Source organism: Chiroxiphia lanceolata, chromosome 6 (genome assembly GCF_009829145.1).
Source record: "Chiroxiphia lanceolata isolate bChiLan1 chromosome 6, bChiLan1.pri, whole genome shotgun sequence".
Lineage (NCBI taxonomy): Eukaryota > Metazoa > Chordata > Aves > Passeriformes > Pipridae > Chiroxiphia > Chiroxiphia lanceolata.
This window is the reverse complement of record NC_045642.1, coordinates 47,999,953-48,016,137: the sequence shown is the minus strand read 5'-3', so window position 1 is coordinate 48,016,137 and position 16,185 is coordinate 47,999,953. Positions and strand designations below refer to the sequence as shown.

The 16,185-nt window shown below is 42.8% G+C and overlaps 1 protein-coding gene across 1 annotated transcript; it reads right to left on the bottom strand.

Annotated features, from left to right (window-relative positions):
- Window positions 1–2,740: 2,740 nt before the first annotated feature.
- Window positions 2,741–14,456, bottom strand: CALM1 (calmodulin 1). Its single transcript, XM_032690256.1, has 6 exons — window positions 14,245–14,456; window positions 11,214–11,244; window positions 10,113–10,256; window positions 7,991–8,097; window positions 6,389–6,524; window positions 2,741–6,158 (listed from the first exon to the last, which is right to left on the bottom strand). Exons 1-6 carry the CDS (start codon window positions 14,245–14,247, stop codon window positions 6,130–6,132), a joined length of 450 nt encoding a protein of 149 aa, XP_032546147.1. The 5' UTR covers window positions 14,248–14,456; the 3' UTR covers window positions 2,741–6,129.
- Window positions 14,457–16,185: the final 1,729 nt, after the last annotated feature.

Below are 16,185 nucleotides of genomic sequence, written 5' to 3'. Positions count from 1 at the left end.
GTCCTTAATGCAGTGTGTGTCCTTAAAAGAAAGCAGTATTTGTGAAGCACTCAGATACTTCAGCGTCATAGGAAAAATTGAAGAAACTAGTAGTTCTGACTTTGGAACAAGAGCTGGGTAGTAGGTAGTGACTAGGGTATGGAATAATGCATTCAAAAAGAAAGTTGCAATGAAATATTTAATACACTGATGCAAAGGTGCTGTGGGCATTTTAGACAGTGTCATAAAGTTTGGCAATCGCATTTGCAAAGGCCAAACTGGGCTTTCATGAATAACATTACCTGTTTGGTTTTTTTTTTCATTTTGAGTACTTGAGTTTGTAGCCCTAAGACCATTTTTTTTTCCATAGTATTTTCTATGTGTGCAAGTGTTTAATATAGAAAGGAATAATACCCTGAGCTACTTAAGAAATTACCTTCCTCTACAAATTAATTTGATGGAAAATAAATCAGGAAGGCAATTTTCACACTTTAGCTGTGCTTTTGTAACTGTACCATAGAGCAAGGTATCTTTGGTAGCCATATGTAGAGTTAGCACAGAGCAGGATAGAGCTATGGGGGTTTAGGAAAACTGGACAAACTGAGTAACAGCACCACTTCTAGAAAACTTAATGCCCAGGGAGTTCACAATCAAATATTTATAGCTGTATGGGCAACAAATACTCTGCAAGACAAGACTACAAAGAAGACCCATGCACAAGTATTCTTTTTGCTCTCACTCTATCCACTTCTCTCACCATACCCTTTTTTCGAATACTTATTACACTGTCAGCATTGTTATTGGCAATCCCACTGCAAACTAGTAAAATGGGGAATGATGTTTAATGCCTTTTTATGGATTTCTCAGTTGATTCAGTTGGGTCCTATTCAAATATTGTGTTCATTTTAAATGCTGGAAATGGTAGGGCAAGTGTGACTTTTGTTCAAGAATCTGTTTTTCAAATACATCATATTTAGAGACCTATAAATAAAAAAATTCAGAAATAATGGTGATTAATTTTAGGGGATTGGCACAGTTTTCATATTGTACTTCAACCACAATCTTAGGAGTTGTTTCTGTCAGGAAAAGACTGCACTATGAATAATTCTTTCAGTATTTCTGTGGATGCTGACTTCTAAGGCAACTGAAACAAAAGCAGCTCTTCAGAGGAGGTCTATGCAAGATTTCCCAGCCAATGAAGCTTCTAGGAAAGATAAGAGAGAACAAGAAGACACCACAAACGAGGCTGTGGTACTCAGTGCCAGGTAGGGCTAGCTTTGTCCAGCATCTATAGGGATGTTGGAAAGGACAACTTGCAACCTATTTATTGGGGTCACTTGTGGCAATGCTGGGAGACCTGCTCCTCAACTTTGTTTCTGTAGCATTGCTATATGGTGCTGGTGTCACTCAGCATCTCAGACTCCACAGGGATGTGGGAGAAATTTAACCCCCTGCTGCAATACACTCTTTTTTGTATCAAATGTTTTTTTTTGTTTCTCCTGGAGTTCAGTAGTTTGGTGCCTGGAAGGGCTGTGCTGTAAAGCGTGCTCTGCTCCTGTTTACAGTCACTAGTAGGATGGAGAGCAATACGCTCATTTACTGCTGGGTAACAGCTGTGCTTAATCATCCATGGGACTGTAAGACGTCCTCTTAGTGTCTACCTAATTAGCAGCTCTGCCATTTATTGGAATATTTGGCCACTTCAGTTTGAAAACTGATTTATTACTATCAAAGAAATTATCAACTCTTTCAAACATCCTCTGGATACTTCTCTAGGATACTCACTGATAGGGGTTCTTAGAATGTATAAAATCTGTTAAGTACTTGAGCCTTCATACAAATTTTCTATAGCAAACAACATCAAGAATCTTTGGAAGTCCAGTTCTTCACACTGGAAGTCCAGTTCATCATCTAATTCATTAGTTCAAAATCTTGTATTTGGATTTAAAAAAAAACCCCATCATCATTATTTTGGAATTGCAAACCTGTTGTGTTTATCCTACTGATTTTAAAGGTCCACCTGCTCGATTTGCAAGTATCCTATTTGGTTTCCTAAATGTCAGTCAGGAAAAACATGGCATAGCCTTCATTGGTTCTCTTCACTTGACAGATATATGTCTGTGCGTCAAAAGAACACGCTGTGGTTCTGCCACAGTCCTATCTGTCCCATTTAACTTAGTCATTAAATTGAAAAAAACCCCTAAAACCAAAAACCAAAACCAAAACCAAACAAACAGAAACCACCCCCCCACCCCCAAAAAAACCACAAACCAAAAGAAACCCCCACCAAAGAAAAAATCCCAAACCCTAATTGGATTGCAGCAAGACAAGTGTGCTAGTTTCGTGGTAGGGGAAAAGCAAGCTGTATTAACTCTGACATTTCTAAACCCCAAGACTGTGGTTTTAGCTTAGGATGGATCCTGGGAACAAGGATCTGCTTTCACACACGTGCTGCAATACAGGGACCAAGATATATTCTGCCCCCACTCTGCACTTGCCTGGACAGGGTGCAGGGGCTGGCAGCCTCAGCAGTGTGCACTGCCCACAGATCACACACCCACACGTGCGTTTAATGCATCAATAAATTTCTTGAACAGTTTTTTATGTCTGTGACAAATGGTTGGGGGGGTAAGAATTTTCTACATCAGTAACCCTCCCCACCCCTTGCTCCACCCCACCCCACCAAACAGATGCCCCATACCTGGAGACGTTTCAATGCCTAAATTATTAATAAAATAAGCATGATAATGAATAATCTATGTTAAGCATTTTCTTACCCTTTATTTTTTCATTATGATCAGAAGAGGAATATGATTAACAGCAGTTTAAACTTTAGCAGTACAATTTCAGTATTAAATATAAAACTACACTGCAAGTTGATGTGTTTTAAAAATGGTTATGTATACTCTAACCTTAAATTTATGTATCAAATACAAGTAACTCAATTGTTTCTTGCCTTGACAATTAACATATCTAACAGGTTTCAACAAGCCAGACATCCATCTTTTCCATTAAAAAAAATAAGCAAGCACACCAACTCTTATTCATAGCAAGGGAGTGTAAAGATTCAACACTTTCCTGAGTGTTGTGCAAAGAATAACAGGTTCAAGAAAGTCAGTTAGATAAATGTAATGATAAACCTAAAGCTAAGCTGGAGGACCTTTTGATTAACTTCATATTTCATATATTACTTGCATCAGTTGAGAGCAACATGAGTTACAGAACTTCCATGAAAACAAGCCACTTACAAGCAGGTGTTTAAGCTTGATCAGTTTATTAAAAGGATTATATGACACGGTTGCCTGCAATAGCAGGGGACTGGATCTGATGACCCAGGAAGTTCTTTCCAGTCCCATGTTTCTAAGCCATGCACCAAGTGTATCCAGCCCACACTTTCACATTTGGAAAAAGCCAAAGCCACACACACACGCTCACAGGAAAAAAAAGTAAAAAAGAAAATAAAAAAGACCTCGATGACACCATTTCATTTTCTAGATATTCACTATGCAGAAGGGAACAGAGCTAAAGTCCTGTACAGAGGATACATTTACTCGAGGTTGATGTGGTACTGAAGTCAGTTAATAATTAGATACCTCCAGGCAGATTCAGTTACAGGGCATACCAACACTGCACACTGCCAGACAATTTCTAATCAAGCCAAGAACCTCTTGCAGAATGAGGTCTGTTTGCTAGCAAGCACAGGGCACACTGAATAAGCTAAAAGCAGCTGTTCTTAAATGAACTACCCTACCAACCGTGACTGAATGACAGACAGATGGTAAGAAGCATTTACCTACTAGACAAGATCTCTGCACACTCAGGCAGAAGTAATTAGTTCAGAGCTGCAACCATTGCTCCTTCCTTGCCTGTCTCTTGAGTATGTTCTCTTTAAAAGCTGGTCTACAGAATCAGTGCAGCCATTCTCAAGCACTGCTGAAGTAGCAGTTTGCAGCTGCTATGCAAGACTCCACTTTCAAATGGTAGTCAGACATTCCCATCATGTGGCCAGTTTGTTAAGACAGCAGCCACAGCAATCAGCCTTTGCAACAAATGATATCTAAACAATTGCCTGCATTCAGCCCATCTAACCCTTAGGCACTTTGTTAAGGTGTCTGGGTCCCTAGTCACCCAGGTCTCCCCCCACCCCCCAGGAAAAGAATAAAAATATCAGTGAAGGCAGATAGTCTCAATTGCCTTCTGGAGGTGTCTCTTGACCCCTCACTGAGCAAAGCTGTATTTCAAGCAACCAAGTTCTTAACACAGGCACCTCAGTTAGACAGGATGAATGGAGACTTGCATCTCTTCCAAGAGATAGTATCAATACTCTCCAAAACCAAAGGCAATTAAGCAATTAAGGTTTGCAACTCTAGTTACATTTGGAAACAAACTTACAGTCAAGTGATTATGCAGTAATCCCTCCCTCCCAAGCAGAAAAGCCTTCCACATGGAGGCTCCGATGCTAAAAAAAAAAAAAGAAAAAAAAAGAAAAAAAAAAAGAGAGAAAAAAGAGAGAAAAAGCATTCTTCTTTCAGACAAAGAAGACTGCACACGGCTGCTTTGCCACTCATTCATGGGTAAGCTGAAGGATCAGAGAACACTTATTCAGAGAACTGGAATGACTAAGCACTGCTAGTGCATGCAAAGCAGAAGTAACAAGATCGTTTTTAAATTAACCCTAGTCCTCTTCTCCACCCCAGAAAATTCATGCAAGTGTTTGAGAAGATAAGTCAAGACACAATAGCCCCAGTTTCCAAAAAGGCTTAGTTTGGTTTTTTTAGTACATACTGTAAAATGTCCTTTTGTTTTCTTTCTGTGGGTAGATAAATGCATTTTTGGCATGTTTGAGAATCATAGATATCTATGAAGTCCATGCTGTTTAAGTTCTCCAACTAGTTTCTATAACCTGTCAAAAAGAATAAGCAACCTATACATGTTTCCCCAGTATTGACATGCATGCTCAGAGCTCTCCACTGTAGTGAAATGAGGTGTTACTTCTGTGCTGATAGTTGACGAGTCAGCATTACACGACTTTGAGACCAACTAAATTAACATTGTCGTAATATGAAAGGCAAGCACAAGTTCATTTATTTATAGCAAAGGTCTTGGGTTACAGGAGGTCAGTTCTTGCCATCTTGAAAAGATAGGGGATAACTTATTGCATACATGTGCATTATAATTTAGCAGCAAGTCATTCATAGAAACACTTCCCTCCTACTGCTTTTTTGGTTTATTATCTCAATTATATATATATATTTTAACTTTACAAAGCATTTAACACCACCTTTAAGTTAATGGTCTTTTATTGGAAAAAAAAGACTAGCATTTACAACTTGGAATGGACATAAATTGTAATATCTTGAACAGCAATGTTGATAGTTGTGCTGAAGTCCACAGGCTACTCCGCCAGCTCCAAGTCATGGTACAGAAGGTTTTAAAAACATGAGAGTCCAAAGATGCTCCCTTGGTGAAGGTTTCTTTTAAAAATTTTGTGAACGGTAACAGCCTGACACCCGTTTCACTATAGTGCAATGCAGACAATGTTAAACCAGTATTTTAACACAGACATGCCATCCATAGTTAAGATCATCGTATTTTTGGAGCACACTGCTACGTACAGGAGAACCATTCAACCTTTAGGGCATTTTCTTTAAGTTTTGCATCCTTCAACCATTTTGCTGCATACCATCCTGAGGTATAAACCAATTTTAAAGTAAACCAGCTATGACAATTTACACTACAAATTGAACTAGAATCCACTATTGAACAAAAGAGTGGATCCTTTAGGTTGTTTTTTTCCTTTTAATACACATGTCTGACTGTGCTCAATTGTCAAGCTGCATGCATGAAAAACTGGCCAGCCCAAACAGTGTAATAGTCATTAGCAAATGGAACTTCTGAGTTCACTAAGTGCTTCCTTTTTTTTTTATTTTCAAGGTAGTACAATTATTTATATTGTAAAACTGATGTTTAACTTTATCTTTTGGGGACAGGACCACCAACCATTACATGCAGTTTGTGGACAGAAGGTAATTTGACATTCAGTTTTGCTATACAGAAACAGAATGAATAAATGAACATTTTTTTTGCAAGAGGTAAGTAAAAGATTCAATTTGATTCTTCTAGAGGAAAAAAGGTGTAAAGGAGGTCTCTTCACTTTGCAGTCATCATCTGTACGAATTCTGAAAAGATAAAAAAGTCACTGTGATTTACTGTCTGTAGAGTACTTCAACTCAAAAGTGTCTTAAATACGATTGGCATAAAAAAGCACCTTTCACTGCATCCAAGGTTTTGTCCACGAAAGTGGACAAGCAAATAAAGCAGTGTCTCAAGTATCAAAAATCAACGTCCTGTACAACAGGCCTTCCTCAGTCTGAGTAATGGTTTTGAGTCAAGACAAGCATCTTTTTACCTTCATAGTTGACTTGCCCATCCCCATCAATGTCTGCTTCTCTGATCATTTCGTCTACTTCTTCATCTGTTAGCTTTTCTCCTAAGTTTGTCATAACATGACGTAGTTCTGCTGCACTGATATAGCCATTGCCATCCTATGAGAGAAGAATTGCACAAGACCATGAACGACAATCCCGACACTGATTAACTTGGAAACTACATCTAGGTTTCCAGTAAGTGCTTCTGAATTAGCCTCATGGCACTTGGGACAGATGTACAGACCTGGCACACTGTACATACTGCAGTATGTACAAGTCCCACTGCCTTACGAGGCATGCATGACACCATATCCTTCTATACAATTACTGTGCTGTAATAACAACTGCATGCCTGACCTGTCCTTGTGATAAGGTATTTTTAATGCTTTTAAAGAGCTTTCATAAATAAACACAGAAACAAAAACAAAGTTTTTGTTTAGTCTCTGCTGCCTAAGCAAGGCCAAAGAGAGACCCATTTCGCCACCAGGAATAAAGTCAGCTTTCTGTTCTGTGTTAGCCACCTTCACTCTGGTTGTAGAGACAGTGTTATGTCAGGCTTCTTGGATAAGATAATATAGAATGAAATCAAAGTATTTAAACTTCATTCATAAGAAGTTGTGCAAAGTTTTGTGGGGGAAAAAAAAAGGGGGAATGACACTTCTAAGCTAGTGTCCCCATTAGTAATACCTAAACCTCATCTCATCCTCAGCCACCTCAGAAATCCCATATACTGGGAGAATACATTATCTGAGAGCAGGACATGCCATCACCAGCAGATAACCTACCTCAGTGGCTTTAAACACTAATCTAGTGTGCAGAAAGAACCCCACAGGGTAGATGAAGTACTAACCAAGTAACTTCTAGCATATTTTCAGCTAAGTACTAGAAACTAACACTTTTTTCTATAAGAAGTAGTAGTAAGGCCTTCTTCCACACGTGTGTGCATCAGCTTTGCAGCTGCACCAGCCACACTACTCAACACAATTCTCTTATGTCATATCCTAACAATCCAAAGAGGGGAACCCTTGTTCTGGAAAACTGACATATGCTCAAGTACCCTTAAACAAGGTGGAGGAAGCTGACCTCCTTAAGTTTTTATGAAAGCAACTTCAAAGTTCACATGTTGAAAACAAAACATGCAACACTTCATGTCCCTCTAAATACTGATGACATCATCTTGACTTTAAAAGCTTCCATAGAGTAGTATAAAACCTTGTGCATCCATGCAAATGTTTCCCCACTCCACCCCCAAAGTCCAAAAGTACAGAAAAATCCTCCCCTCCACCCACACCCCTCAAAAAAACCCCCAACATTCTCCAAGCATTCAATTCTGCTAATCTCTGTTCCTAAGGAAAGGCCAGAAAGTTTTCCTCATAGATGAGACTTAAGCTTAGATTTGTTGTGTAAAGCAGGCAGAATCAGCCTGAACAGTCCTGGTTCTATTTTCAGAACAGTCCCTACGCTGTTTCTAATTCCTCTGCTTCTACTAGAGGACTTTTTCTCCTCCTAGACAAGAAGAGAGAAAACACTGAGGAAAATATAAACATTATTGCTTCTAAAGAGTAGTTGTAATTTATTAATACCTTGTCAAAGACTCGGAATGCCTCACGGATTTCTTCCTCGCTGTCTGTGTCCTTCATTTTTCTGGCCATCATGGTTAAAAATTCAGGGAAGTCAATAGTGCCATTGCCTTAATAAAAAGAAACTTCCAGAAATTAAACTTCCATACTGTTCTTTATTAAAAAAAAAAAAATTAAAAAATCTGGCATTTTACTTAGCCAAGATTGACAGATCCTCTGTTAACTATACTTATAGAAGAACTGGTTCTTCTCTCTAAATTGCTACCACTGCCTTTTTTTGTATTACAGTGTGCAGTAGCCACAGCAGCCACTGTTTCAGCACAATGAAATCAACTGTTGCCTTCTCTCCAGGTCAAGTCATACCATTTGCCACCTAGGCTGCAAGTAAAATGTCAGTCTGATGCTCCAGTCTTAAAAGATAAGACTCATCTTTACTTCAAATCACTCCCATAAAAACGAATCTTTTAGTTTCTTTAGAATCTCTCAATTGCTATGGAATACTCCAGAAGGAAATGTATAATAAAGCTGGCACTACAAATCCAGGTTATCTAAAATTTTGGAGAACTACACTTCACTAGACTGCACATCAATAGTTGTTTCTTTCTAAAAATCAACTGCCTTATCAACCCAAACTGTACACCACAACAGCAATGCACCATTTTAAGGGGGCAACAAGGATCTGCAAATTCCAATGACAACAGAAAAGCTGCTACTATTTGTTATTACCAATAATCTTAGCTGTAGGTGTTCTTATAGGTATTTGACTGCAAAACTGAAAATCCTTGTTTAACATCCAGGCCTCACCCCTAAGATTTTTAAGCTTTGAATGAAAAGTAACAATGCAAATTTCAAGCTGCTCAAAGCTAGAAGAAAATCAGTATGGTGAAAAAACTAGATTTGCATAGTCAGGATTCAGCTTTATATGCCAAAAAGGCACATTAAATAGTTCACAAAACTGAATTAAATACTTTACTGTGCAACTAAGAGCTACCCATTGCTTGAAAGAATTCAAACTCATAGTGTAAACACAGCAAAGCCGCTAAACAAATGCAGTTTAAGAAAACTCTTGCATCCTAAGGATTCCAGCCTAAGACATACACAGCTATTTATTATCGTGGCCAGCTTTATGTACCAGTTGAATATGAGTACATCTCATACTCAGCTTTGAAAAATCCTCAAAGAACATGTAGAATAACAGCAAAGCATTCTGCCGTAAATCAAATCTAAACAGATGGGCAGGCATACTTATCTGAAGTCCTCAGTCTCCTTTTGTTTTAAATCTACCAGAATAGCCTTGTGCTCTGCAGCCTAGAGAAGTCACTATACACAACCTCTGAGTACCACTGCAAACCCTGAAGTTTTTCATTATTTGCAAAGACTTATCAATTAAGGTCAATTTGCACTTTTAAGAAAGTAGTTTAAATAACGTATCCTGATACTCAGATAATTTATACTCTTGCTAATACACTTTCACTCTTCTTTTACAAAGATGTTAAAGAAAAATCACTGTCACTACCAACATGAGACCAAAGGCTTGACATCAGTGAAAAAGCACTCTTCCTTTTTATAACTGTTAGCCCATGTGGAGTTTCAGAAACAAAATGTGTAGTGACCCTTTCTGGCATGCATTTAAAATAATTTTGTTAGTCTTGATGTGGGAAGGGTTTTTTTCCCCCCCATCTATTAGGGGGTCTAATACATTACATAGAGTATATAGTCTCTTCCTGTTGTGCTAAACTTCCAAGAATTGAAAACACTATTCCACTCCTACCATTCTTACCACAAATATTGGTAGAGTTATCAAGAGCAACATGAGCTGAAAAAACACGTACAGAACAGCTGGATGGAAAGACAGGTTAACATCAGGTCAGGGCAAGCCAGATAGCAATAGGAAGCCTGTGACCCATAAAATATTAAAGACAAATAGCATAACTTTGCCCATCCCCCCCTTTTTGCAGTCTCACTAATGCTGCTACCATCTTTGACTACCTTCTGAGTTTAGATTCTATCGAGCATTTTGGAACTGCTTTAAGGGGTCAACGTCACAGTCTTCCCTATGCAGTCTAAGCCCAGGTGTGGAGGTCATACATATTTAAGATGATCACAGCACCTTTCCAACACTTACCATCAGCATCTACCTCATTGATCATATCCTGCAATTCTGCTTCTGTTGGATTTTGACCCAGTGACCTCATGACAGTCCCCAGTTCTTTTGTTGTGATAGTACCATCACCATCTTTGTCAAATAGGGAAAAGGCTTCCTTGAATTCTAGAGGCAGAAACAGTCCCAGTGTTTAGTAACATCACGAGCATGAGAAAAATCACATATGAAAAACACACTCCACTGACAAGATCTGGTAAAATTCTAAGAAATATTTTCTCATTTTATCTACCTGTTCATGTATTGAGAAAATGAACACACTCAAACACCAATAAAAAAAAATTACTTACAGTAGCAACACAATTTGCACAGTATATTCAAACTTATTTCATGTGGCTATTATCTGCATTACAACTCCATAACGCATTTCCATGCATCTGCATCTTGCCTGAGGCACAGTTGCTCCACAAACAGCAGCTGTTTGCAGTAAGTGAAAGGACCCACTGGGTTCTCTTTACCATTAACAGACTTATAGGAACAAAAGTGTTGTCATTTACCACCTATTTTTAAGGCAGCAGACAACAGGAATTAGTGTCAGCCAGAAGTGGGTCTATAAAAGGTCAAATAACATTCCTCCTTCCCTAACCAGTCTGAATTACAGGTAGTCTATTAAAAGTTTCATTTAAAAGACACTGACTTATAATAATGTGCAATAAACACATCTGAGATTTATTTGTTGCCATTTCACTTCTAGTTTATCTTCACTTCATTAAAGAGTACCTAGGCCTGCTTTGACTCCAAGTAGTGCATTTGAGTCTAGGAATTATTTCTATTTGCAGGAAATCTAGAAGTACTTGGTTCAAGTTTGAAAGTTAAAAAAAAAAAAAAATCATTATCTGTAGTCCGAGGAACAAGCACTCTAAATTAAGAGGCAATGAACCAGTAATATTCCAGAACATTTTTGTTTGTTTTTTCTAGTTTGGTTTCAAGTGAGTGCTTTTCAGAACAGTGTTAGTAACAGATGTAAAATTGTCAAAAATGTTTTTTTCCATTATGTTTGAGATAATTTATTTTCTTTTAGTCACAAGAGTTAGCAAAAAAAAAAATTCTCATCAAAACACTTACCAGCAATCTGTTCTTCAGTCAGTTGATCAGCCTACACGAAGAATAGAACATTTTAGAATACTGTTCATCTCTAGCTATGTCAAGCCATGAGGCACTTCCTTTAAATTTCAGCAGTGATTTATTATCATTACCTTCACAAGCCACTTGCAAACCCTGGAATTCTGCCTCTGCAAGGAGACTCCACTCACCTACACCATGCAGCTGTTTCCAAATGCATACAAGCTAACTTCTTTCGGAACTGCATATGAAGCAGCAGACATGCCATCCTGCAACTTGGTCCAGTGAAGGACACAGGCAGGCTCCTTGCAATTGGTCAGAGAGGCATGAAATCCTTAATGACATGTGTTTGGGGTTTCGCATCACACATCACTCCCGGCAGTACAGTGCCCCAGCGGTGCGTGGGGGGATCTGCACACGCGTGGGCTGACATGCCGCCCACCGCTCCAGCCCTGCCCGCCCTCCCCGCCTCACTGCAGCAACCACCGGCCCTGGTGAGCTCCACAGAAAGGGCTCTGCTGGAATATTAGGAGGAACTACAACTCGGTATTACGGAGATTTTTGCCACCTCTGACAAAGAAAATGACAGTTTTCATGCATCATAGTTTTCCCGCTCAGCCAAACAGTTTAAGGTGCTTCATCATGATATACGGGTTGTTTTATACATAATTTTAGGTGGTAAGTTTTCAAATATCTGCTTATGACCTTCTGTACATCAAGAGGCCACTGTGGCATCCAGAGGTATACAGCCCTGCAGGCAATCAAACAGGCTTTCCAGAGCTTAACTGTGCTAGTTGCATCCTTCCAGAAGCCTCTCCCTTATCTATGGATAGAGCATCACAAAAAGCTCCACTATTTGGACTCAAAGGAGCTAACCAGTTCTTCATGGAAAAATATGCCTTTTTCTAGTAATTAAGAAAGGGGGGAAAAAAAAGGGGGTTTTACACACCTAATCACAGATACTGGAGAATACAAGGCACTAACTACTCTTAAACTCATTTTATTGGACTTCTTACCAACAGAACAGAGAATTTCGTACATCAGAGAAAGGAGGCACCTTTATTGTCCGAAAATACTATTATTTAAGCAGAAAAGCACTTAACTGCAGTAAAGACCAACAAATCCAACAGAGAATTAATCAGCTACACAATCTGCTAAGCTCGCGCACAGGAGAATAGGGCAGGGTTGAAAATCTGCTCTCTATGTAAAGGGAAATACACAGATTTCACCTCTAATTAGATGTTGCAGGGTGGGGTGGTGGTGTTTGTTTGTTTTTATGTCTGTATGTAACGATTAAAGAATTCCCTATATGCACAGTATGTTGAGTGAGGGAGAAAAGGGTAGAAACAGTACCAGCTAAAGACAGAGTTCAAATTTAATAAATCTTCTTTAATAACAGCAGAAGGCTTGTGTTCAAAATCCAGTTCGACTTCCTGCACTCTTTGCGATTTTCCAGAAAATGCGAGGTTTTTACTTAAAGATTATCTAAGGAATTTACATAACAGACTCAGTGCCCTGCAGAACAGGAAACAGAGCCACACCTCGGCAAAAAACCTCCAGCCCACAGCACCAGCTCACTGCCCCATTAGTCGGAGCTCGCTGAACGTTTGTAAAAATCGTATTTCAAATTTAAAAAACAAACACAAAAAAAAACCCAAACAAAACCCCTCAAAACCTTCGCACACCCGGCGATGCCCGAGGCACGCAACCCGACTCTACACCGCCAAGAGTTCACCCTCCCGAGCAACAGGCACAGCCACTGCCGCTCGCCCCAGCTACAGGACAAAGGTACCCAGGGCTGGAGCCATCACCCCACCCAGCCAAGTCATCAGATCCTGTCCTGGTGATGTCAGCCTTCTCCTACGGGAAGAGGAGATGCAGAGACAGAGCCGAGGAACACCCAGATTGCCAAAAAGCGATTAGAGGTCAGCCTGCAACTGTATCGCCGCTCTCGTCGGAAGCGAAAAGTCACCGGGAAAACCCAAGCCCTTCCTCTGGCTCTCTCCTGCGAGGAGCGCGGGCTGGCCCCGCAGCGCCCGGAGGATGCTTTGCGCTGCGTTCCGGCGGCACCGCCGGCCCGGCGGGGCGGGAGGCTCGCAGCCCGCCGGCGCAACAGGCGCCCTTCCCGGCCAGCAGCCACCCACTGCTGCAGTGCGTCCCCGATTCCCCTCCCTCCCTCTCCAGCCGGGGGCCACACCACGTCCTCATCCTTCAGCCGCGAGGGCGTCTGGGCTCCCTCCCCATCCCCTTCCCTCCCCCGGGTAGCGGAGGCAGCGCCTCTTCCCCCGCAGCCCCCGGGGAGAGGGGAGGCTGCACCCCCTCCTCCGAGCCCCCCATGAGGGCGCTGGGCCGCTTCCAACCGAGCAACGCGCACTGCGCCCCGGTCCCCCGCGGCCGGGGGGTGCGCGGGGGCCGGGAGGAAGAGGAGGAGACATGATGTAATGCAGACAGCGATGGGCTTCGCCGCCGCCGTTGCGTTTTTTTTGGGGGATGGGGGGGCGCAGTAGCTGCAGCGCGGTGCCCTCCCCCGGCCGCCCCCCCGCTCCCTGCGCAGTGCAGCTGGTGCCGGAGCCGAGCGGGATCCTCGCCCGCAGACCCGCGCCCCGCCCCGCAACGCGCCCTGCCCGGCGCTGGGGCCGCGGCCCCGGGGAGACGCGCCCGGCCCTTTCCGCAGGGGAGGGGAGGCGAGGCGGGGCGGGAGGGCGCGGGGCCGGGGCGCCAACACGGCAGGCCCGAGGAAACGGGAAGGAAGCGGCGGATGAGTAAAGGCCGCAGCCCCGCGGCGATCCCGCGAAACGCGGCGGGGAGGTGGAGGGGAGGCGTCCGCTACCACCAGCCCCCGCTCGCCCCGCGGGCATCCGGGCGGGAAGGGCTCCCGTAGGGCTCCCCCCACCCCATTCCCCGCTCCTCTCCGGGGACAGCCCGGCTCTTCCGACCCGACCGTCCCCGGCTCCGTATCGAGCCCCCTGCGCGCCTGCCCCCGCACCAGCCCGGCCGCCCCGTGCCGCGCCCAGCGAAGCGAGCGAGCCCCTACCATGGCGGGCCCGGCGGCGGCTGCACGAACTGCGCGACCACGAGCGGCGGCGGCGGCTGCTGCCTCCTCCCGGCGCGGCTCGCAGAGTGCTGGGGCTGTGAGCCTGCGCCGTCCGGCTATATACGTGGGGCTGTATCCCTCCGCCGGAGCGGGGCCCTTTTCCCTCCTCCCGGCGCGGTATGTGCGAGGTGACTGCGGCGGGCGGCCCTGCCCCCTCCGCGGCCCGGCCCCGCCCCTCTGCCGGTGGGGCCGCTCCCGCAGCCCCGCGGCCGAGCGAACCCGGAGGGGCGAGGGCAGCCCGGCCTCGCCAGTGGCCCTTCCCCGCTGAACGCTGTGCCTGCGCAGCCGGCGGGGAGCTCTCTCACCGCCGGGTTCCCGCCGCTCTCCGGGCTGGGACCCACGGAGCGAGGGCATCTCGGCCGAGCCGGTGCTTTTTTTATTCTCTAGACAGCATCCCCGCCGGCGGTGCGGGCCCGCGCTCCCCCGGGGAGCCCGGAGCGACACCTGGAAAGGGTGATGGCGCGGGGACGGGGAGAAACGTTAATAACGTTAATTTTTTTTCGGTGACAAGGCGGCTGCTACAGCGACTGTAGAACTGAAATGTTGAAGCAAGCACAGCTGCCTTTTTATTAATCATAGGGCTTTTGTCAAGCGCCAAAATGCAGATGACAGTAAAATTCAAGCCAGAATCAGATGGCTTACAACTGAGGTGTCGTTTCAGCCCCTTCCCATCAGAACGGCAGGAGCCCGCAAGTGAGAGGGAGCAAAAGCATGTCCTGACGTCAAGTGTTTTCTTCATTTCTTCTCTTTCAGGTCTGGGCTTGAGGATTTTGTCCACCAACTGGTAACAGCCCAAGTAAATACTGTAGCATTCAAAATGTACTTCCTTTAGTAGGTATGGAAGCACAAACAAACATGGACCCACATTGGAATCTAGGATTTTGGTTCCATTCAGGACAAGTTCCCTTAGATTTTGAGATTCCTTGTAGTTCAAGATATTTTTAGCTGAAGGTTTTAGTTTGGGACTCTCTCTGGATTGGGAGGCTAGCAGTATTTTCAATGAGGTCATAATTCTAATAAACCTGCTTGCAGTATAGCACTAAATCTAAAATTCATTTGCCCGTTTTTCTGATTTTGAAAAATAGTGCGTACCTTCAGTGTTTGAAATAAAGCCAAAAGCAGTTTGGTTCTGTTTGTTTAACAATTTCAATAGCTCTGCCACTGAAGTTAAAATTTATTTGCTTGCCTTTCTGGAAAGCAGTGATAGGTTGGCAAACTCAACAGTTACCCGTTTGCAATCTAGAAGGATTTCTCATAGCAAACGAAATAGCACATTTAATGTGTCCTAGTTTGGTCCCCAAATCATTCTAACATCTGTGTAGGAACTAGGCTATGAAACAGTGTCAGAAAAACAATTTGCAGCTGGCTAGTTTGCAAATGATAGGTTTATAGACAGCTTCCAGTTTAGATGCAGAATGCCTGGCCTCCTATTTTTAATATGCTTAATTTTTTTTTTAACTACTAAGTAGTGATGCTGAATTTTTTATTTTTTTTTTTTTTTTTTTTTGCTATGCAAGAACATGCAAATTGATTTTTTTTTTTTCAATTTTCAAACCAGACAAACAATTTTAAGGCCTTATTTTCCTTACTTAATTTCTTTCTGGAAAACATGGTACGATGTTTGATTGGTGTGAGCATTTGCTTGGGTAAGAGAATCTTGGAACTCCCTGAGTCTCACAGGGATGTGTGAAGAACAGTGTTCATGTCCAAACTGTTCACCTCATTGTGCTGGTTTTACACATGAAGATCTTATTATTAAAACACTGAATTCTACATAAATATTGGGCTAATAAATTTGCACAGTTACCTTGCAAAGATAAATAGCGAATGCAGTCTCATGGTCTTTGGCCAAAATATTTTTAACGTGGAAGGTTGAAGGTA

Bases quoted from the DNA above. Each gene is read 5' to 3' on its own strand.
- CALM1 (XM_032690256.1), bottom strand. The intron at 10,257-11,213 runs GTAAGTGTTTTG...TTCTGCCTCTAG, and splicing joins GACTGAAGAACAGATTGCTG to AATTCAAGGAAGCCTTTTCC. The intron at 6,525-7,990 runs GTATTAATAAAT...CTTCTCTCATAG, and splicing joins CATTCCGAGTCTTTGACAAG to GATGGCAATGGCTATATCAG.